The following is a 21,971-nucleotide window of genomic DNA, read 5'->3' on the forward strand; positions in this document are numbered from 1 at the left end:
GCCCGCCATCAGCCTCGCTTTCAATCCAAGATGGCGGGAGCGCTGAAGGCTTTGACGAACAGACTGCAAGCGATTTCGCTTCAGATTACCAGATCAGCTGTACTATTTAAAACTAATAGGGGACTAACTAGTTCTTCAAATGGCTATCTACGTTCTGTAACAAAAGGTACAGTTATATGCATTAATTGTTCAAGTGCATTGTGAAATGATCGCTTGATAACTACTGAAAGTTTTATTATTGTATCACGTTGTATCACGTAGTATGCAAGAAGCTTCAGTAGCGGATATAGGGGGAGCAGGCCTGTAACCAGGATTTTTCTTGGGGGGGGGGGGGGAATCTGAAAAAGTGGACCTAATTTTTCCGGGGCAGGGGGAGGGGGAGGGAGGGAGGGGGCGAGTTCTCTGTTAAAAATCTAACCAACTCAGAAAGAACAAAAAGGGATTTTTTATGCCTTTGCAGTATCTCCACGGGACGTTTATTGTAGGATTTGGCTACATACCAGAGTGATCTAGCTTATGATTTTTAGTTTTGTCTACAAATAGCACGTCTATTGAAAACCAAAAGTGGACTTTCGGCCGTTGTGGGGGGTGCGTTCGCACCCCCTGCACCCCCCCCCCCTGGGTACGGGCCTGGGGAGGTTTTAGGGGGTTTAAACCCCCCTTTGGGCTGCCAGAAAGCCATATGTAACAAAAAAAATTACCCTCCCCCACCCTTTGTGGGGAGGGTAATGTACCCTTTTCCTCATGGGTGTTCTCAAAATCTCTCTAGGCATAAAAAGGGAAAGGCTTTTGTCTGCCAGGACTGAAAGCTTATGGTCAGGAAATGAATAATTTCCAAAAGGACAATTCAAATTTTTTAATATTTTTAAAAATTACAAGTGTAAGTGTATGTATCTATTTTGCTGTTCAAACAATTATACTATAGAAAATCACAAGCAAAAATAATTTACCTGGTGCTTATTTGAGAGCCCACCCTTCATATAATTGCTCCCTCTCAATTTAGCACCCCCCTTAAGGCCTCATCACCCATTCTACACTAAATGTACACATTGAGGTGTGGAATATTGGGAAAAAGTCATAACAAGCTTTTTTTTTAATGTTTGTGTCTTAAATTGAAGTAAAAATATTCAGTATACAGGACCCAAAAAAAGTAGCATGTAATCTTTAAAAACAAAAAAGGTATGTGGTGTAAGGTTGTTTTATAACTATGATTTCAATCTTAAGTTTATTTTTTGAAACAATGAAACCACACATAATATTTCTAAAATTTTAACAAAACCTCTTTTTGGCATGCTATTAAATTCCCAAAAGTATTATTGGCTCAATCTATATAGCTAAAGGCACAATATAACATCAAGATTCTTGTTTTTTTTTATTCTTTTCTGATAGCTGAATTAAACCGAAAATCGTAAAGAAATAATATTTTAATTTTTAAACTCTTATTAACTTCTGTAATTGGGACTACAGGTTATATGAAACCCCTTTTTTATAGCCCTGGGCAAATATGTTTAAGACAATTAAAACATATGGTACAATTACTTCATTGCATTTAAAAAGATGTTTTGAAGTAACTCACATGGTAACAGAGGTTACTAGCCGGATGCCATTGCACTTTATAATAGAAAAATTAACTATTGCAATCTTTTGAAGAGAGACTTTTGTAAGAATTTCAACAATATAACTATTGAAAGAGAAAAAATAACATTTGAATGATTGAAAATATAAACTACTATGATAAATTTTCAGTGCGCTGAAACTCTTTTGTAGAGTTTTGAATCTTGGCTTGCACAAAACTGAGCAAAACAAACAATTTCGCCAATGGAAATTTATAAAGTGTGTGCTGGGTATATACATTGATGTGGGGCAATAACTAGATTTGAGAGCATTAGGAACTTTATCTCAGTTTATATATCTCCTCTATATATCTCATATATCTCCTCTTTAAGGAGATAGACACGCTCTTTTGTGTTTTTATCTTCTCGTAAGTTAAGATCACATAAAGCCAAAATGTAGGTATCTTCTACTGAAAACCTATGAAATGTATTTCTTCTTTTACACTTCCGATTCTATTATCTAGAAATGTAATTGCAATTGTCATTTGCGTGCAAACTCAACCTTGATGGAAGTACTATATTTGACTAAAAGAGCATTTTGCTGGATGTAATTGAGCCATAAACCAACCGAAAAGAGCCCAAAGAATTAAGGCTAATACTTGAAATATATTTATAGGCTCTAAAAATTCCATTAAGGTTAAAAAAAGCTGATTTGTTTGACCAGAAACTGAAGGTCCTAAACTCGTAGTAACGGAGGTTATGCAGTAATGCAGGGTAATGGAGGTTATTTTTTAAACAATCTGTTGCTGTCACATCTTCTAATTCACGCTTAGCAAAAATATCTATATTGTATTTTGTTCATATCAATCAGTTGTAAAACGTGCAAAGTTCACAATCCACTGAGAATATTCGATCTTGGAAAAAATGTGGTAACAGAGGTTAAACTCTTATCTCTACGCTCCAATTTTGCATTATTTAAAATAATTAACTTCTCAAAGTTACCAATTCTCAAGAAAAAAATACTTTAAAAAATACGGACCATTGGCTTCAGGGCTTGGTAATATCATCTATCATCCAAACTTACTCCTAAAAAATATATGTTAATTGAGGTAACAGAGGTTATTAAAAAAATTTGGTCATTGCATCAAAAATCGGGGGGGGGGGGGAAGGCACAATGATAGCTTATCATTTTTTCTATAGGAAAAAAAACGTTGCTCTGGTCATTTTGAAAGTGATGTCACTGATTTGCCGGACTTAACCTTCTTACCGCCAGGGCTATTTATTGAAAGTTCGGCTGTGGACATGAGAAAATGGGCAAAACTGGCAGCTTCCAAGTCAAATTGCAGCAAAATGGCGAATATTTACTCAATAAAGCTGTATACCGTTTAAAAGGCCTAGCTTTGTACCTTGGAAAAACATCAGTATGTTATCTTGTAGGATAATATCCTGTCCACTTTAACAAAAAGACAGGTTTTAATCGTAATGTGTACATTTAGCGTAGAATGGGTGTCATGGCTCCAAATTAATGTGGAATTATTTCAATCCTTAAACTCTGAACTGGCTTATAAAAGCCCTTTCTCAAATTAGTGCCCCATTGCAACCCAAAAATGAAATATAATAAGTCCAGTCTTAAGCTTAACTTAAGCAAGCATCCATTTTTGGTGTAATCAACTTTTAGCTATAGCTGTATAACCTATATACAGTGTTATGTAGTTGAATAGATACATTGTTTTTATTATTTATTTCAGGATATGGTGTTATGAGCCTCAAATCTTTCTCTACAAGTGCAAGGCAAGAGAAATACTATGTCAAACCAAATTATCTCAAGAAATGGGGCAGAAGGGACATCAAGAGACGGGAGATGTTCAAGGATTTTGAACAGCAGCGGGCCGCACTCAGGATGATCAAGAAGAGCGACATCCTACCCTCTGGTGTGCGTAAAAATGCTGCAAATGAAATGAAGGAACTCCCCCTGAACAGTTCCTTGACCCGTATACGTAACAGATGTGTTATGACGGACAGGGGGAGGGGCATAGTTGGGCGATTCCGTGTGTCTCGGATGATGTTTAGGTATTTTGCAGAGAGAGGGCAGATAGCAGGTGTCAAGAAAGCTCAGTGGTGAGCACTAGCAATAGCATCGTGGAACAAGGGTGAAAAAACTCCACCTGACAAGACAAGTATTTTTTTTCCTGATATAGTGTGATGTGAACAAGCAGTGACGACCAAAAGAAGATTGACAATAATGTAAGAATCAGTATTGATTGGCACAAACTTAATAACTAGAAGGTTTCCGTCTTGTTCTGATGCGTATTGAAGCATTTCTTTGCCATACTGATTGGCTGGAAAGTGTCATTTAGGGTCATCGCTAGGTGGTCACTGTAGCGTGCGTCGTCATTAGGGACCTTAACACCAGGGCAACATTCTTACGTAATGCCACCGATTGAGACTAATCAAACATTACCTACACATAGCTAACATTAACACTAACATATCTCGGATATCTCGGATTTTAATAGATTCTTTTTCCGTCGAACGACGGCGACGGCTAGGACAACGAGATCGAAAAAGATGCGTTGGCGCTTGGCAATCAATTATAATTTAATTGCAATGGAATAAGCAAAACGTTATAGTCAGATACAGATAAAAATAAACTAAAGATATTATTTCTACAGTAGCGAACGTGGTTAGAGGAGTTTACAGTGCAAACGTCCGCGTCCTCGACCGTGAAAGTTGGGGTTTTCACGTCGTGGTTTTATGGAAAACGGCTGAAATGTATCAGACAGAACGTATTTTCACGTGCTACTATTAAATTCTGAATCAAATCCCAACAGAAATTAACCGTAAGCTTCTTTCTAAGATAGGAAACAGTGAAAAGTGATTTTATACTCCAACCTAACACGTACTCGCCAGACCGTAAAACTTGGAGTTTCACCTCGTGTTTTGGCGGAGAACGGTTGGAAATCTATCAGACAAAGCGCATTTTCACGTGCAGCATTTTAATTCTCAAATTAATACCATTGTTTTCTGTAGCCGTACTCGTATCTTAAAGTCCCTATCGCCAAGAAGTTTTTAAACGTCGTCATCGAAAAAGCTAGTAACCCTGAATGCTTTTCTTTTAAAAGATTTCATTTTGTTTTTTGAAGGGTTATTGGAGTTTAAGTAGCAATTGTTAGTTGGTACCTTTCTGTTATTTTCGGGTTCAATGCCTAACTGTTGCTCTTTCTGGGCGGTCTGTCATCATTTAAGATAATTAATTGATTCCTCTTGTTCGACCCCGTTCAGAATTTTTTGCAGAGGAAATGATCATAAAGGATATGTTGGTCTAAACTCTATTTCAGTGTTGTGACCTTGTCGCGCTGTTTTAAGGCTGGTTCTAACGAGTGACGAAAGCGTAAGAGTCTTTATGTCGCGTAAGAACAGGCTCGACTTAAGCGCAAGCATAAGCGCAATCTTACGTCTATGCTACGCTTACGTCGCGTGAAAACCGGATCGACGTAAGCATAAGCGGAATATAAGCATAAATTAACCGATTAGTCGAGGGGGTATGGGCACAAGACTACGTCGAAACATGACAGTTCCCAAGCGACATACCCGTGCAAACTTCACCAGCACCTGCCAGCATTGCTGGCGAATTCTTGCTCGACTGACCACAAGACAAAGTAAATGTGAGAAAGTCCATTCCCCATTTTGACATTTCTTTTGTCCTATTGTCAGTCTGGCAGGTGCTGGCGCAGTTTGCACGGGGCTTAAGACTCTTACGCTTCCGTCTCCATCGTCATGAGAACCAGCCTTTATGCAGTGCACCCACGACGCGCTCCGTGAACAATAAATAAATTGATAACTCAAAGAAAATATGGTCCCTCGGCAAAGCATGTTTAAAATAACAAATGTTTAATTTGAACGTGTTACAGAGTCACGCTGTGGCGTCACGAGTGGAAATTAAAACTGATTTTCTGTCGTCGTATGTCTTACGGATGTCATAGATTCTTTGGCGTTTCTTCTAGAGGTTAAAAGATTGATCAAGCGGATGTCAAGGGATCCCTTTTACGAGAATCTTTTTCCTTGGGTTGCAAAGGAGGCTTAGATATTATCGACAATCTATTTATTTGACAGCGAACTCTTTTTTACTTGTCGTCTTTGTGACCGCAAAAAAATACATAAATAAAAAAAAAACATTCGACCATCCACAGGAATAGGCTGTTTTGAAACAGACGTCGTTTTTGTGATTTAAAGTTGTATTAAATAAGCATCTTTCTTAAAATGGCATGATATTTGAGTTTCGAATATCTAAACAGACGTGACGGCAATAAAAATCAAATTCATTTCTTGATTGAACAGAAGCGACATTACATGGCAAACCAGAAAAAAACATTTTTTCGCAGTTTAATTAAAATATATTTTTTGTTTTGTTAAATATTGGAAATTATAACGATCAATAATCGCGGTTTAATCGCTAAAAACGCGACCTACGTGTTTCGTTTAATGTAAATACGAAAATGCTTTTATCGAAAGGATTGATTTCAAACTATCAGCTTTCCTCTGTTCGCTGTTGCGTCGAAGGCGGTGTTGCGTTGCTTGGCACGGTGTTGTTTTGTTGTGTTGGTGTAGCGCTTTCAGTTCGTGAAGCCATGTTGAGCGCTTGCTCATATGAAGGTGGGGGGTTGGCAGAGTCTTCATCTAGAGTCCTAGGGATCGCTAAACTGCTTAGTCTACGAAATAGTCTGTGCTTTGACACACTCGCAGCTTGGTTGATAACACCACCTGACGTTTCCGATGTCGCTCCTCCGTTCGTTAATTCAGTTATTTCACATCCCAACACACCAGTACTATTTAAACGCGAGGATGAATTTGCCCCACCTGATAAAAGTCTTGCTGGAGATTTTTCCATCGCTGCTTCAGTGATCACACACGCAACCGTCTCTAATGAAATTCTCCGTAAATTATCCGAGTCCCCATATCGGCTGATTCCCGCACTATCGCGATAGTTACAAACCGAGAAAGCCACCATGAAAACACCAACTAGAAACAGGGCAGCCGATAAAAAGCGAAACACCTTAGCCATGTATAACTCGGGGGCATCATCCGAGCATCCGCGGCAGTCTTCTAGGAAAATATATGCAAAAGACGCCATTACAAAACATCCTATAATCAGTAGAAACCCCAGTAATACAAGGAGCTTGTTTACGAAGCGCTTGAGTTTTCTCCTCTGTGCACGGCGTCGCTCGTTTCCTGCTTCTGCTTGAGTGGCAGTCCTAGCACCGTGTCCATGTTCTTGGTTTGCCATTAGTTCTGGAGATACCCGACTATTGTGTAGCATGACTATATACACGCCTAGTTATTAGTATTCTTTATCCGTCGTATGTTTATCCTTATCTTTAGCGCACTTTTGTCTGCTAACCGAATCGTAGAAGCAATCCTCACGTTTTATAGTTGATTCCTGGAGTATTTAATCGCGTGCATGGTGACACGTTTGGCGCCCTCGGAACACGTAACGCAGGTCGCATTGCTTTCTACTTGTTACGCAGTATTTGGACGTGAGGCTCTGTGACACTTCATAAAGCTCCGCCTTTTCGCTTCGGACCATCAGCCACTAAAACGCTGACAGTATCCATCCGGCTCCCCAAAGCATTTTAACGATTTTATTCGGTCATGGTCAATTGTTGTTATGTGTAGGCGGGAGCAAAATACTATTTAGCTTAATCGGGCGTAATCCCCATAGTCTTTCAACAGTCTCTTGATCGAGTCATAAAAAAAACATTAATTGTTTACGCGCTTAGCTAGAAAAACAATTAGGTAAAATAATTATTGAATCAATGAATTATTTAAATCACGTATAATGGTTTATAGAAAAACAAAAAAGCCAATACACTTTGTTTGCCGCCGTTGTCTCGACATTCAAACTGCAAATACACTTCAGTCTGTCAAATGGTGTCGCAGCTAGCTAATTATTGTAAAGGAACTTTGATCATTCGGACCCTTTTGCGAATACTTTTGCTATAATAACCAAAAACTTAGCCGGTTATAAAGTAAGCTTGGGTTGAATAGCAGCTTTGTCCTTTTTGAGCACAGACGCGCGTGTATGACGTCAGCATTTTGATTGAGTTTTTGCACTTTGAACTTTTCGGTAACCGCGAAGTAACGCGATCGGCGCTAATTAAACCGTACAATAATGAGTTAAAGATGAATGTCTTAGACTGATATACTACCCCCTTTGCATTTGAGAAAGATTTACCTAATTTATACAAAGTCTATCCCTAAGTACCTGGTCTACCCCTGAGTACCTGATCTTTTCCTGAGTACTTGGTCTATCCCTGAATACCTGGTCTATCCCTGAGTACCTGGTCTTCTCCAGTGCCTGGTCTATCTCTGAGTACCTGATCTATCCCTGAGAACCTGATCTATCTCTGAGTACCTGGTCTACCCCTAAGTACCTGGTCAGAGTACCCGGTCTATCCCCGAGTACCCGGTCTATCCCTGAGTAACTGGTCTATCCCTAAGTACCTGATCTATCCCTGAGTACCTGGTCTATCCCTGAGTACCTGGTCTATCCCTGAGAACCTGATCTATCTCTGAGTACCTGGTCTACCCCTAAGTACCTGGTCAGAGTACCCGGTCTATCCCTGGGTACCTGGTCTGTCCCCGAGTACCTGATCTGAGTACCTGGTCTATCCCCAAGTACCTGGTATATCCCTGATTACCTGTTCTATCCCTGAGTACCTGTTAAGAACCTGGTCAATCCCTGAGTACCTGGTCTATCCCTAATTACCTGGATATCTCTGAGTACCTGGTCTTCCCCAGTGCCTGGTCTATCTCTGAGTACCTGGTCTATCCCTGAGTGCCTGGTCTATCTCTGAGTACCTGGTCTATCTTTGAGTACCTGGTCTGCGTACCTGGTCTATCTATGAGTACCTGGTCTTCCCCAGTGCCTGGTATATCCCTGAGTAACTGGTCTTCCCCAGTGCCTGGTCTATCCCTGAGTACCTGGTCTATCTCTGAGTACCTGGTCTTTCCCAGTACCTGGTCTATCTCTGAGTACCTGGTCTATCTTGTTTAACTTCGTCATCCTAGCACTTTAAAGACACTTAGTACTGGGACAATAGTAAAGGTATACCATGAACCCTCCCTTACCCTGCCCAAGGGGGGTAAACCCTCCCTCACCCCGCCCAAGGGGGGGGTAAGCCCCCTGAACCCTACCCCATACGCTACTGTTTTGGCTACTATTTCCTTAACATTTTCAAATTTGTTGTAAATAAAATACAATGCGTCGTGCTCTTTTCTTATTTGAAAACAGGGGAAAAATATTTTGCCGTCTCTCCCATTCATTATTTTTTGTTGGCTTTCTAAGCTTGTTTGTACTATTAGGAAATAAATCCCCGGACTGTAGCGTACTCAACCACTATTTCCAAGAATAACCTTCCCGTCCAACCGACGGGCGAAACAATTTCAAGATTTTGAGGAGTAACGACGTATGACGTATTCAAATCTATCTCGCTGATCAAAACATCTCTAAATTGAACGTGAGGACAGTCTCCCTTAAGTGTGCATTTAGCACCATTGAGAGTAAACACCGGATAACGAGCAAATGTACTGCACGCCAACGTTAGTAAACACAGGAACGAGAGCACGCGTGAGAAAAAGCTATGACTATTACATCTATCTGTATATGATGGATTAGATTAAGCGACGGAAAAAAAAGCTATGACTAATGTTAGTAAACACAGTCTCGTCAGCACGCATAAACCACACGATTACGTCACGCGAACGGGTCTTTAAAAATGTTTGTACTATACCCACTTGTATGACGAATGTAAGGTTTAAATTGAATTTTACAGGAGTTACTTTAAAAATTTAGCCAATCTTACAACTTAAATGGATTGATTTTAATCCTTATGCACAAAAGAATACATGAGGAATTGTATTTTTCCAATTTTCAAGATGTCATTATTAAAAATAAACTCAAACAGCAGTTTCGCGCAAGACGGATAGTAGTAAAAAAATTTAAAGCTTACGAGACCCTTCGCTGTATCCGGCTTTGTAGCAAAGTTGAAATGAATAATGATATAAAACAAATGAGCAACATCAAAGATCTACTCTATCCTGAGGCGTAGTACCCAGCGGTAAGCATATTTCTCAAAAGGAAATACATGGAAAAGCACAGCTTGCAAAACTGAAGACGACATCAGCGCATAAAGTTGGAGTCATTCCCGTGCTAAAAGAAAATGTGGTAATGCGCGCTTAAATCATGCGTGTTCGCCCTTTTCAGCATTCAACAGTCACATATCTATGGTCTGTTCTACGTTACATAACCTAGCTCGGGTTGAGTGTGAGCATCCCGAAAAGTATCAGAGCAACAGTAGCAAGAGGGGGGAGGGGCTTGGTTATCATTCCCCTTTCAAGAGAATATACAGCATACGAAAATATAGATGAAGCTGAAGGCTTTGTCACACATTTAATCGTATTGAGCCCGCGGGCTTAAGTGACGACATAGAAAAACATGAAAATACCGCAAAGACTTGCATTGACTTGTATTGCGGGCTGTTTAGAGTTTATTTACCATAGCTTTCTTTTTACCTCTTTTCACCCTGTATACGTCTGTTCTACCAACACAAGTCATACTGGGGCTTGCATGTCTTAGTTTCCGCACTTTCCATCCCGAGAAAAGTTTTATGTTAAATCCATATAAAAAACTCCTGCATATACTCATATAGAACTTCATGTTTTACTCGTCCATTCACTCTAGAACTTCATGTTTGAGAGACTGCTAGCAAGACTGGCGCATGCGTACTCGTCGCTCGGGCCGGCTTCGGTCGCTACTGTACCGCATCGGCTCCTGTGATGTTCAAAAATGACAGCATGTGCTTGTAACCATAACGACACCTTGATCCCTGACGCTAGGGAGGTGGTGAGGTCCGTCTCTATGAAAGGGACAATCCACTGGCGAGATCTGCACACCGTCTCCCACTTGTCCTTGGCTTTAGCTGTTTCGCGAGAAACGTCTTTGACTTTATTTTTTGGCATAGAATATTTGAATTCCAACGACGTGGGACAGTGATGGAATTTTGCGTTTGTTTCTTTCGCTTTCGGTGTTAGCAGGCTTGATCCTGGTGTTTTCTTATTTGAAATAACGCATAATTCGCGAGCGTGCCTTTCTCCTGGATCACGAGGCACGCTCCGCGCGCGATCTAAACGATCGAGTTGAGTGGCAAGCTCGCGTGCCCTCCGGCTTTTGGCGGCAAAATAATAACTACAAAAAGCAACTTATTCAGCGCTTACGAAACAGCCAGAAAGTTTTTTTATTAGACAGGGCTTATGTTGATTGGAAATTCCTTACCAATGCTGGCTGGGGAAAAAGGAATGGTCGCCCTCCCGGTAAAAAGGAACAGATAATTTTTCCCAGCAATTTTTAAGCGTGTTTTTGGGATCAGAACATATTCAAACGACGAAATACGTGTTTAGGGAAGGGGGGTGTCGTTGTATGCCCTTGTAGTTTGTGCTATGTGTACGATTTGGGTTTTTCTTCCCTCTTTTTGCGTACAATTCCCAGGGAATACAGCATAGTAGCCATAGTGACGGTCGCTGCCCTGATTATCTGAAAAAGCGCTTTGATTTACGCGGTGCCGATAGCTTTCATATGTTTTGATGAGGCTAGAATACCAAAAGGAAAACAACCAGCATAACAATATCAAAATCAGTAGATTAGGCGGGAAGAACAGAAAAACATGCTTTCTCATGCACTCACTTTCAAAGGAAAATAAATTGTAAAGCGGCTATAGAACTGTCCCTCTTTTTATTCGCACATTTTTTAAAATATGAAATAAAGACAATTAATTTTTTCAGAGCAATTTTTTTCAAGTTGTCCGACGCGAGCATCCCAATACCCAAATCTCTAAAGTACGGCGGGGATTTTGGTCACCTCACAGACGCGCCCTAGAGTCAGACCGTGACAGGTCACATGTGGTGGCCGCTCTTTGCTCACAGATCCTCCTGTAGCTGCCTCGCCTTTATGCTAGTGAGCATGATCAGCGCGCGTTTTCGGATATTCTCGTCCTGATGGTGCATCAGGTCTTCGAGAAGCCGGCTGATGCCCGCTACTTGTAGGTCTCGCACGAAGTACTCTGCGGACAAAAAAGTATATATCATCCTAACTCGAAGCGAAAGGGCCTCTATGCTAAAGGTGCTTATTTTAAAGCCTCTATGCTGGATGTGCCTATCTTTCCTCGGAGCGAAAGGGCCTCTATGTTGGAGGTGCCTATCTTACCTCGAAGTTAAAGGGCCTCTATGTTGGAGGTGGCTATCTTACCTCCAAGGTAAAGGGCCTCTATGTTGGAGGTGCCTATCTTACCTCGAAGTGAAAGGGCCTCTAGGTAGGCCATTGAGTTGTAGCACGCTTGCACGCTCAGCCGATTTTCCCGAATGAGCTTGATAAGTTGATGCATGAGACCAGTCTCTCGTAGCTTGGGATAGAACTCCGCTTTAAATAAAATATTAATGAATATGTCACAAAGATACACACGAATATCATCAAGTCGAGATGTGTGTGTACATAACCTGAAACGAATGACCAGTTAAAACATTGTATAAGAATCACAAACACACAGGACACGTAAGATGATGGGTTCCGCCGTGTGCGCGCGTACACGAAAACAAGTGGCCAGATATTTAAAAACAAAATTGACATAATTTGCCACGATCACATCGATGTGGGTCGATGTGCAAACGAATCTGTTTCTCTAAAATTTGATGAAACAATGCTGATTTGTCCACCTTATTATCCCGATAGATTGAAACAGTGTACAGGCGTTCGGATCGACGTACAAGTAATTCGGTTTGTCTAAAAGGTCCGTTTCATATTATCACCTTGACCTCCTGTGCACTACATACGATGGTGGAGGGGGTGGGGAATTAAATTACAAAAAGGGCGAGCCTTACCTTTCACGGTCGAGGCCATGACGGTCATCGCTATAAGAGCCTCATTTTGGACGACGTTTTTGGGTGATGAGATCACCTCGATGATCGAGGATAGGCCTCCTGCCATTATCATCTTGTTCGAGATCTCTGAAAAACGATATATTACGATATATTACAATAAAACATTATTATTAAAAACAAAACAACCCCTGGCCTGGATTAAAACGAGAAATGGCTAAATACTGTGTAGGAAACGGGAGATTCCTTTATCCGCTGATATAATATTTAGCATTTTTATATTAAAGTTTCTGTTTTAACTACAAAATAACTATAAAGCCTTCGTTTCCGTGTGAAAGTACTCGGCCGACTCTAGTCGATATAGGAGTGAATGTGTTGAATCTCATAAGCTGTGAGCTGTATTTTTTGTTGTCGTTGATGTTGTAGCATATAACAAACAGGGCAAGAAAAATAGGGTAAAATGAAAAACATGAAGTAAATCCCATTCAGTTCTCATGCTTTGTGGTGTGTTTGATTTACAGGGCTAGAATATTAAACCAAATTAGCGATAAAAATGTGTCGTGTGTTTGCTGACCTGTTGACTGTCCTTGCTTCACTAAGAGGGCTAGAAGTCGGCAAGCCTCCATCTTTACGTCTTCGTTACTAGTTTTACTGAGACGAACCAGAACTTCCAACTGCCCTTTCATGTTCATGATTCTGTTTGCTATGTCACCTAACAATAAAATATAAATATGTGAACGTTTTTAATTATTAGTTCGACGCATCCACACCCGCACTCGTACAAAGAAGTAATAATATGACATACAACTCGCTACTTAAGGACGCTCAAACGGACGCTGGTCAAAGCGAGATATAGTCTAATTGTCTACTGGAAATATTCCCGGAAAACACACAGACGTTAATAGAGAAAATCGGCTAACAAGTTTAATAGCGCGATGCTCGCGTAAAAGCAGTGGGAGTACAAATACTATGTCGTGAGTCTGGTTACCATTCGTGACCGAGCATTCAGCCGATTGTTGTGTAATGTACATGTGTAATAATAAATAGTGGCGGCGAAAATTTCTAAAGGTTCTACAGTGTCAAACCTCAAACAAATGCATGGATCATGTGTTAAACTTGCAAATGTTCTATGTTCAAATGTTTTATGTTCACTTCTCCCACCTCTAACCTTCCCCCATAAAAAAATTGCTGCCGCCGCCTCTGTATGGCTTGCTGCTGATTCGTGTATGGCCATATATGGCAGTGATGGGAATGAACATGACTGACGTCATACCTGTGATTGAGTATGATTGGTTCTCTAGTGTGATGGCTCCTGGCGAGGTAAATGAATGAGAAATTACACGAGTGAGATGTTCGAAATATGGCAACAATCATGACATCAACAAAAATGACTATGATTATGATGGCAATAACAACAACAAAAGTATCCATGAGCCAGTTCAGCTCCGTCCAAACGATAAAGATAGTTGATGATAGTTGGCGGGGACCCAACTATCATCAACTATTATAGTCTATCATCAAGTATCATAGTCTTTGTAGTGGCCAAACGGTGAACGATAGTGGATGAGAGTTGCTTTGTCACGCGCGCGAGATGGTAGAGGAGCTTCGTGTCGAGGACACAGCGACTTTTCGTGAAATGTTACGAATGAACTATGATACTTTTAAGTAAATTTTGGATGTTATCGAGCCTAATATTGCTGAGCATCGATTTACTATCGTCAACTACCATTCACCCGGCCAAACGGTAAAAACTATCATCAACTATCACGAAAAATTTGAACATGTTCAAACTAAACAATAGTCGATGTTAGTGCATGATAGTTGGTAGCCAAACGCACAAGATAGTTGAAACTCTCTCCAACTATCATTGACTATCATGGCCGTTTGGCGTCTACTTTAAAGTTCTATCTGGATTTTCAGGACTGCCATACAAAATCTACACCAAAACTGACAGATTAGCGGAGCTTTGCTTCCACCATTCTCAAGATACTTCCCCTCTATGGTGTAAAAGCGACAAGCGTATAATCAATCTTGTAAACTATACATCGATTATCCAGCGTATAACCAATCTTGTAAACTATCTATCGATCCTTCTCCTGTATCTGACGGTAAGCCACTTAATGTATATTATAACCTAGTTTTAACAAGAAAAAAATTAATTGATTGATTGATTGATTTATTTCACAATAGCTCTTCCATGGCATTACGGAAAGCACGAAAAAAGGTAACCGAGGGGGGAGGGGAGGGTAGCGCTCTGTACTTACTGGGAGCCATCATCATCGCGCACATCGTGCCCAGGACTTTGGCGAGGATGATAGGGGACTGGGACTTCAGCATGTTCAAACACGCTTCTAGACACCCGTCTCTTACGAGCACAGACTTGTTAGGTACTGAAAACAAACAACAATCGTCATTACCGTCATAACAGAACGACAAAGTTTAGTGATACCGCAGTGTTTTGATTTTGGGGGCGAACAGTGATTTTTCGATGGTCCCGCCTATTGCAGCAATTAGGCGGGGATGGTTGCTCGGTAAGATATAGACACGACAAAGGGGATGGTTGCTCGGTAAGATATAGACACGGCAAAAAAAAAAAAACAGCGAAATGAAGCAGCACGCTGGAGAATCAGAAGGAAATTTATCTAAGGTTGTTATTCTAAGAGTCGACCGGAGGACTTTTAAGGGACTTACCGGGAAGAGCGAGATTTTTAAGAGCACCAAAAACTGCCTGTAAATGCTTGAAAGGATCCTTTAAAAAAAAAAGATAGAGTTATCAGGATTTTATTCAAAATAAGTTGTTTTCTCCTATCGCAAAATATCGAGTTTCTCGTGGCAACTAAATGTGGGCCAAGTTATCGTAGTGCAATGTGAGTATGGGATGACTGGCAGGTGTCACTCACCGGTCGCTGTTGGGCTACATTTATGTGGTTCAGCAGATACTTATGGGCCCCTATCTCCACGAGCCTGATGCAGTTTTCATCTGAAAAATGAGATTAGCAATTATTAGAAAATAAAGAGGTCAGATTTGCTTTCTTTTCCAAGAAGACTTTTACCATCAAAAGCTTGGTAAAAGAGAAGCGTCAGACAGCAATCACAAGCAAGGTCAGGGTCGGCCTGTACATTTCTTTGTAGTGACAACTCCCTAGTATCATTGCCGCATTAAGGTGGCCCGCGTCGACTCAAAATGACTGTATTCCAAAAAATATTATAAATAAAGTTTTCTAGCGTGCTTACCCGATCGACCAAAGTTCCCTAGCGCAAGCGCTCCGGATATCTCGAGGTGGCGGTTCCGGGAAGAAAGCCAGTTGATGCACTCCTTCAGCACCACTCCCTCTCCATTTTCAAACAGTAATCTCATGCAAACATCTGACACAAACCACACACAGAGACGTTGACGTTTGACGGTGGTGGTGGGGCAAGTTGTTTTTAGCATTATCAGCCTAGAGAATATCACTGGTACCCTTTTCTTTACTCAGTCTGGGATAACAAGTTAGTGGCGAAAGCTTAGATGTTGATGATAATGATAAACTGAGCTGTTCACGGCGTCAGTTTAAGCTCGTAACGTATCTACAAAGATGCTACTCAAACACAAGCATATCCTGATCGTTACCTCCGAGTTTTGACCTAGGATAATTACGCCCAGGAGTGTTGGCCGATTGTCATTACACTCCAGGATCATATGAGTGTTGTTATCCGAATGTTACCGAGCAGTTGAATGGCCTGCGACTGTAAATCGATATTCACTCGAGCTTTACTCGTATGTTAACCGAGCGCTAGCGCTCACCACTTCGCAAAATGCGAATTCCTTCCCTATGTGGCGAATTCTATTGCTAACTACATTCGCCACGGTGGCGAATGTTTCATATACTCGTGAATTTTGAATCACGATCTTTCACCTCGAAATCATATTTCTAATACGTCAAGATAACGTACTGATGATAATCGCAATCGACATGACGGAAAAACATGACTTAACGCTTCAAATAAGCTCATTTCAGATCTTATAAGGCGGAAAATTTCTCTAAGTACTTTGTGAGTAATAGCAAACAAAATATCAAATGCGACTATTTTAAAATTGATGCGACTTTTTGTAAAGTGTCATTGAAATTTAAGCTTTTCGTCCTTGAGCTCATACATAGCGCAAGGATGATCAAGGAAAAAATATCTTAAAAAGCAAAAATCTGGGTATGTGCATTTCGGCCTCACGTTATTTGTGTTTCAAAAATCAGTCAGGAATACAAGGAACCGATGGCCATTGTAAGAAATTGTGTCTTCTTTCTCTATCTCGAATTGCGGTTTTTCCGTCATGTCATAGCAATCGAAATCGGAAAAACACAGGCCGAAGAATGAACTCTTTTTCGTTTTGCGCCGTTTCCTAGTTCCGGGTAGCATAATATTTTCACGAAGAGGATAATTCTTGACAATTTCCAGTTACTATTGATTACCATATTGTTACTATATTTCGCGGGCACTTAATTTCGCAAAAAAGGATCGGCATATTTCGCGAGATTTTGCGATTTTGGTTCAAAATTATTTTCGATTTCGGAAAAATTATCAAAAACGCATTTCTTCGAGAATTTCATTAAACATTACAACAAAACAAAATATTGTGCTTGATGTTATTTTCTAACACATTTACATACATCGAAGGGGTTTTGTCTTGGTTGTCATTTAAAAAAACAAGGGAAACAAAACGGACCCAAATGTTGGCCGAGGAGCAAATCCGAGTGTTGACCGAGCATACCCGAGTGTTGACCGACCACACCCGAATGTTGACCGAGCATACCCGAGTGTTGACCGAGTATACATACTTTCCGTGAGGATTGTGACGATCATGTCCGCGGCTGTCTCTAGACGGTACTTCTTGCTCTCATCTGTATCGTATTGCGCACGGCAATCCGCCACGACCTGCGTCAGGGACGCTGCTCCACCGCTACGCGCCACCTCGACTTTAATATCATCTGGAAACAAATGTTAAATTTCATGGAATCTAAGAGCTGCTGTAGGGCGCAGAAGCTTAGCAATCTTTGGGTGTCGGTGGCAACCAACTGTTTAAATATGGCCATGGTCGGATCCTGGTTGCCATGACTACATACCATCTATAATTACTAGCGGGCTGAGAACCTCTAGTGTTACGTAAGATAACTCCTCGTCATCTGTCCCTTGTCTTAGAATTTCTATCAGCACCCCAGGGCCGCCATTCTCTACAAAGCTCGCTTTGCCTTCGACTTAAAACAATAAGAAAAGTTCATGTTATCATTAGCACAAATAGGTATTTGGAGGCAATATAAACCCGTCTTTGAGCATGTGCAGTAGAAGATTTAGTAGTACCAACCACCTGCCCTCAAACAGCACTACTTCCCCTTCTTCCACCACAAGTCCCTAACAGACCCTGGCCAAACGAGGACACACGAGGAAAGGTAACCGAGGTGGAGGGGGGTGGGGGGGGGGGTTTGCTAAACGTTGGGGAAGATTGCTAACGTTACTAAATGTTTCTGAAGGTGGCCAAACGAGGATACATTCGGGAAACAATGTCTCCACACGCTTGGAAACATTAAATGTTTCTACCTTGCTGTGGAAATATTTTTTGTGTCCTGGACACAAAATGTGTTGTGCGCAACAATGTTTCTGTGGTGGCCAAACTAGGAAACATTGAGGAAACATGTGCGTGGAAAACATGTTTCCAGTAACATGTGACCTTGTCTGGCCAGGGCCTAAAAGCATTGTGGGTCCATTAAGAAACAGTCAGATTTGCTTATATCCATTTATGTGTGCGGGGGATTTAGTCTTATTCTCAGAAACAAGAACTCAGGTGAATTAAGGGTTGACTAGCGCATGAAAACGAGGCCACCTTATCAACTCTATTGTACACCTGCCATCAGCAAATCCTGGCTACACCCTGGTATCTAAGGTCACTACCAGAATTGATGATGACTGAAATGGCAGACACAGCCATCCTGCACAGCACAGGGTTACTGGAGATGCTCTGACGTGCTAGTCCAAGAAGAGAAGGCATGGCGCCACAACTAACCATTTCTAGGGAAACCTCAGCTGGAAAACATGCAATAACACTTATGATCACCAAAATGATTGAAAACAGGAGTTATGTAATGATTGGCCGTGTTACTAAAAACTATTCTTTGGTATCATTTTGACAGTTCCTATGAAGGAGAGTGGAAATAGTTTAAAATTCTTATAAAATATAAGATAAGGTGTATTCTTTTGGTTTAAACATTGCATTTCTTGTTATACCTTGGCTGAAACATGCACCGAATCAAACATAGGAGTGGGAAAAAAATGCTTGGGGTAGGCAAAGTCCGGATTGACATGTGAAAGATCTAGTAAAGCTGTTTGCCACACCAAGAAGGTGTGTGTCTGCACCTAGTCCAGTATCCCTTGAATGATTTCACCAACCAAAGAGGTGTTAACAATAATTTAGAGGCTTAATGTGAACTTACGATCATCCGTGGCAAGATTCAGCACACACCCACATGTGACAACATCCATTCTGTTATCATGAGAGGGGTCATAATTCTGATTGAGCCTCTGTAATTTATTAACAATATCATGTGCACCATTGGCCCCAAGGAGAGCTTTTCTTCCTAGATCTGCAATGCAACACAATGAAAGTCAATGCAATTCTCCATACCTCAAACAAGGGTGAAAAGGAGGTATAAAATAGGGGGACTAGCTATGCCGAATCCAAACTATGCTTAGAATGTCAACCTCATTATCACCGCCTGATTAACAGGCATCTGGCAAATATAAATGGAGAGAGAAGCAAGCCTGCAAACAGTGAAGTTCTGAAGGGTTCAAGCTCCCCCACTAGTCACAACATACTTTGAGATATCACTTAATAATATGGATATATGGAGCAGCTTCAGAATAACCTGTCCAAATAAACATTTACAATGGGACTTCACCCCTAAATTTCTTTAACGGACAAGCCAGTAAATACAATTATTAGCGAACAGTATTCTGAAATTTAGCAGGATATATTACCAGCCCCCAAACCCTGCCTAGTGCTTAAACTTCAGGCAATGGGTACCGTAGTAAATGCATTAGATTTTATGGTGGATCAAACTAGATTATCAAATTACATACCATCAAATCATTATCCTTACTTACCATTATTAAAGCAAATATTTCCAATTGACCGCAAGGCATGTAAAACAATATTATCATCCTCATTCTCTAGGTGGTCAAGGGCTAAAGCAATCCAGCCAGCATCAACGAAGAAATCCCTAACTTCATCTGCAATAATAGAAAATAAATTACTATAAAACTAGAGCCAAGAAAATGTTTTGAGCTAGAACTCTATTGACAAAAGATAAAACCTCTAAACTATGATTATCTGTTGATACAGGATTGACCGAGAAAACTTGAAAGACTGGTATTATACTGACCTGATTTAGCAAGTTCTGCAACCATGTCAAACACAAGAGCTTTGTCTGGTTCCCTCTCAATGTAAATAAGAGTGTTCTTTAATCCAGAAAGTATTCTCTGGATAGTTGTCACTAATAGTGCCTCTATAAAAAAAGTAAAAAAATTAACCATCAACTTTTTTCCACTAAATCTCAAAATAAGGCCATATACTGTGTACTTTATTTCTTAAATTCAAATCAGGTGGACTTATAAAGTGTCAGTAGCGTTTTGTGTCTATGTAAAACCCATTTTAAACAGGATGCTACAGGGTGTTTGTTCAATGTCTAGACTTTGCAAGGAAATTTTTATGGGATTTATTCAGATGGGCTTATTTAATTTGGGCATGCAATGATTGCATTCTATATTAGGTGACAAATGTTTCTTTTCGATGACTCAAGATACAACAAAATATCTATGCCAATTATGAGCAAAGGCTTTTACAAAAAAAATTGTTCTATCTTCACTGCCCTAATTTTATAATTCAGCAGTAAACGTTCTATGCTGTTTCGAATACAAAAGGCCATCTCTGAGTTCCTTCAATTGTGACGTAAACTGAAGAGGTCAACACATATCTTTCCTGAGCTCCAAGTGATAAACTTTAAACCCTATTGATACGAGCAACTAGAACATTAACATGGAAACTTTATTATTTTTGGTGTAAATAATAATTAGGTAATAAAAAGGAATTTTAAGACAATATAAGGTGTGATTATGACAGATTTGTCCTATTGTTATATGGCGAATGCAGTACAAAAGATAAGTATTGGAAACCCCAGATGCGTAATGTTTTCTACAGCCAATCAATAAAAATGCAGAGTGACGAAATCATTATTAAAGAATCTATTTGACTTCTGTTTACCAACTCCCTTAACCTTAAGTACCTAGCCAAAATATAACGGCCTAGCTAGAAACAAATGTTATTGACAAACAGAACTGGAAGATCGAATTCTGCTCAAGAAAGTGATAAAGGCTCTTCTTACAATCTAAAGTAAATTAACTTATTTATTTCAAGGGGTTTGAAATGGCCTTTAAATGCTAAATGGTAAACATGCACAACTATTATGAAATACCTTGCGGTCATATCAAGCCTTAAAGTGTATAAGAATCTAGAGTTTACGAGTCGCACCCTAGTGTTAGATACAAAGACCCAGTGAAGCCCTTCAACCGTGACAATCAAAAGAACAACCTGGAGCTCTCTCTTCTATACTACAACGCATTCTTAAAACCGTGGCCTTTGTTTTCGGCGTGTAGGAAAAATTAAGGTCTTCTAGCGATTGCTAAGAAACAATAGACAGACTAAACTCATGCAATAATCTGAGATCTGAATAAAAATTAGCTGTCATCGCACGTGAATTAACAGCTATTAGTAATAAGTAATATGTGATCAAGGATGTTGTTCAGAACAGAACGAGCTCTGTTTTCATGCGAGGGCGTCACACGGCTAAATGGACTAGCAAACATTCAATGGACGCTTTACTAATTAGTTTATGCCTAAAAAGATAGTGATTATTTGTTTGGCCTTGTAATGAAACTAGAGATTAGAGATCTACCTTGTTTGGATTTCAGTAACTTCATAATAGCATCAAACTTCTTTGAATCAATGACTCCCTCATCTTTCGCATGGTCTTGCAGGCGTTCAAAGAGCTCCTCTAGTTCTGCGTCCATGTTTATGTCTAAAATTGGTGATCAGTAGCTTTTTCCTATCAAAGATAGGGTTGACACTTGCAGTACATCCATGAAGCCAACACGGCAGTTCGCTCGAGATTGTTCGACTGATAAAACCATTCGAAAGGCGAGCGAAAATGAAAACATCGTCCAAGTCGAACGCGGCCACAGGTTTACCGTCAGGGGTCAACGGCATCCCTTACGATGACAGTAGGGACTAAAATAATCGAAAATCGAAACCGCGTCTTGCTCGACCGAAAGGACACTTTCGGAGGAAATTTGACACCTTCGAACTATTTGTATTAATCGTTAAAACCTTCATGATATATTCATTGCTTCATTATAGTCTGTTTGGAGCTCAGGGACTGACAGCACCCCCCTCCCCCTAACAACTCCCAGGCC

At 40.4% G+C, this 21,971-nt stretch overlaps 3 protein-coding genes across 4 annotated transcripts; 1 reads left to right on the forward strand and 2 right to left on the reverse strand.

The window, feature by feature from the left end:
• The first annotated feature begins 6 nt into the window (after positions 1-6).
• LOC5521346 (ribosomal protein S14, mitochondrial) lies at positions 7-3,899 on the forward strand. The gene is made up of 2 exons (XM_001641105.3): positions 7-166; positions 3,302-3,899. Exons 1-2 carry the CDS (start codon positions 31-33, stop codon positions 3,673-3,675), a joined length of 510 nt encoding a protein of 169 aa, XP_001641155.3. The 5' UTR covers positions 7-30; the 3' UTR covers positions 3,676-3,899.
• A 633-nt stretch (positions 3,900-4,532) lies between these two features.
• Positions 4,533-7,567, reverse strand: LOC116604258. The gene has a single exon (XM_032366327.2). It carries the CDS (start codon positions 6,868-6,870, stop codon positions 6,082-6,084), a length of 789 nt encoding a protein of 262 aa, XP_032222218.1. The 5' UTR covers positions 6,871-7,567; the 3' UTR covers positions 4,533-6,081.
• Positions 7,568-11,323: 3,756 nt separating this feature from the next.
• On the reverse strand, positions 11,324-21,713 carry LOC5521345 (rap1 GTPase-GDP dissociation stimulator 1). 2 transcript variants are annotated; one of them, XM_032366325.2, is made up of 16 exons: positions 21,455-21,713; positions 19,886-20,008; positions 19,608-19,733; positions 18,938-19,087; positions 18,399-18,530; positions 17,576-17,707; positions 17,291-17,440; positions 15,714-15,845; positions 15,380-15,459; positions 15,171-15,228; positions 14,744-14,869; positions 13,753-13,791; positions 13,054-13,191; positions 12,483-12,608; positions 11,896-12,024; positions 11,324-11,668 (listed from the first exon to the last, which is right to left on the reverse strand). In XM_032366325.2, the coding sequence occupies exons 1-16, from the start codon at positions 21,567-21,569 to the stop codon at positions 11,526-11,528; spliced, it is 1,899 nt and encodes a 632-aa protein (XP_032222216.1). In that variant the 5' UTR covers positions 21,570-21,713; the 3' UTR covers positions 11,324-11,525. The 2 variants fall into 2 exon arrangements, with proteins under 2 accessions (XP_032222216.1, XP_032222217.1); XM_032366326.2 differs by lacking the exon at positions 13,753-13,791.
• Positions 21,714-21,971: the final 258 nt, after the last annotated feature.

The sequence above is a fragment of the Nematostella vectensis genome, chromosome 2 (assembly GCF_932526225.1).
Source record: "Nematostella vectensis chromosome 2, jaNemVect1.1, whole genome shotgun sequence".
In the NCBI taxonomy this organism is placed as follows: domain Eukaryota; kingdom Metazoa; phylum Cnidaria; class Anthozoa; order Actiniaria; family Edwardsiidae; genus Nematostella; species Nematostella vectensis.

Excerpts from the sequence above, each read along its gene's own strand:
- LOC5521346 (XM_001641105.3), top strand. The coding sequence starts at position 31 with ATGGCGGGAGCGCTGAAGGCTTTGACGAACAGACTGCAAGCGATTTCG. Across the intron at positions 167-3,301 it reads TCTACGTTCTGTAACAAAAG|GATATGGTGTTATGAGCCTC; the intron begins GTACAGTTATAT and ends TATTTATTTCAG.
- LOC116604258 (XM_032366327.2), bottom strand. The coding sequence starts at position 6,870 with ATGCTACACAATAGTCGGGTATCTCCAGAACTAATGGCAAACCAAGAA.
- LOC5521345 (XM_032366325.2), bottom strand. The coding sequence starts at position 21,569 with ATGGACGCAGAACTAGAGGAGCTCTTTGAACGCCTGCAAGACCATGCG. Across the intron at positions 19,088-19,607 it reads AAATATTTGCTTTAATAATG|ATCTAGGAAGAAAAGCTCTC; the intron begins GTAAGTAAGGAT and ends GTTGCATTGCAG. Across the intron at positions 17,441-17,575 it reads CCCGCTAGTAATTATAGATG|ATGATATTAAAGTCGAGGTG; the intron begins GTATGTAGTCAT and ends ATTTGTTTCCAG.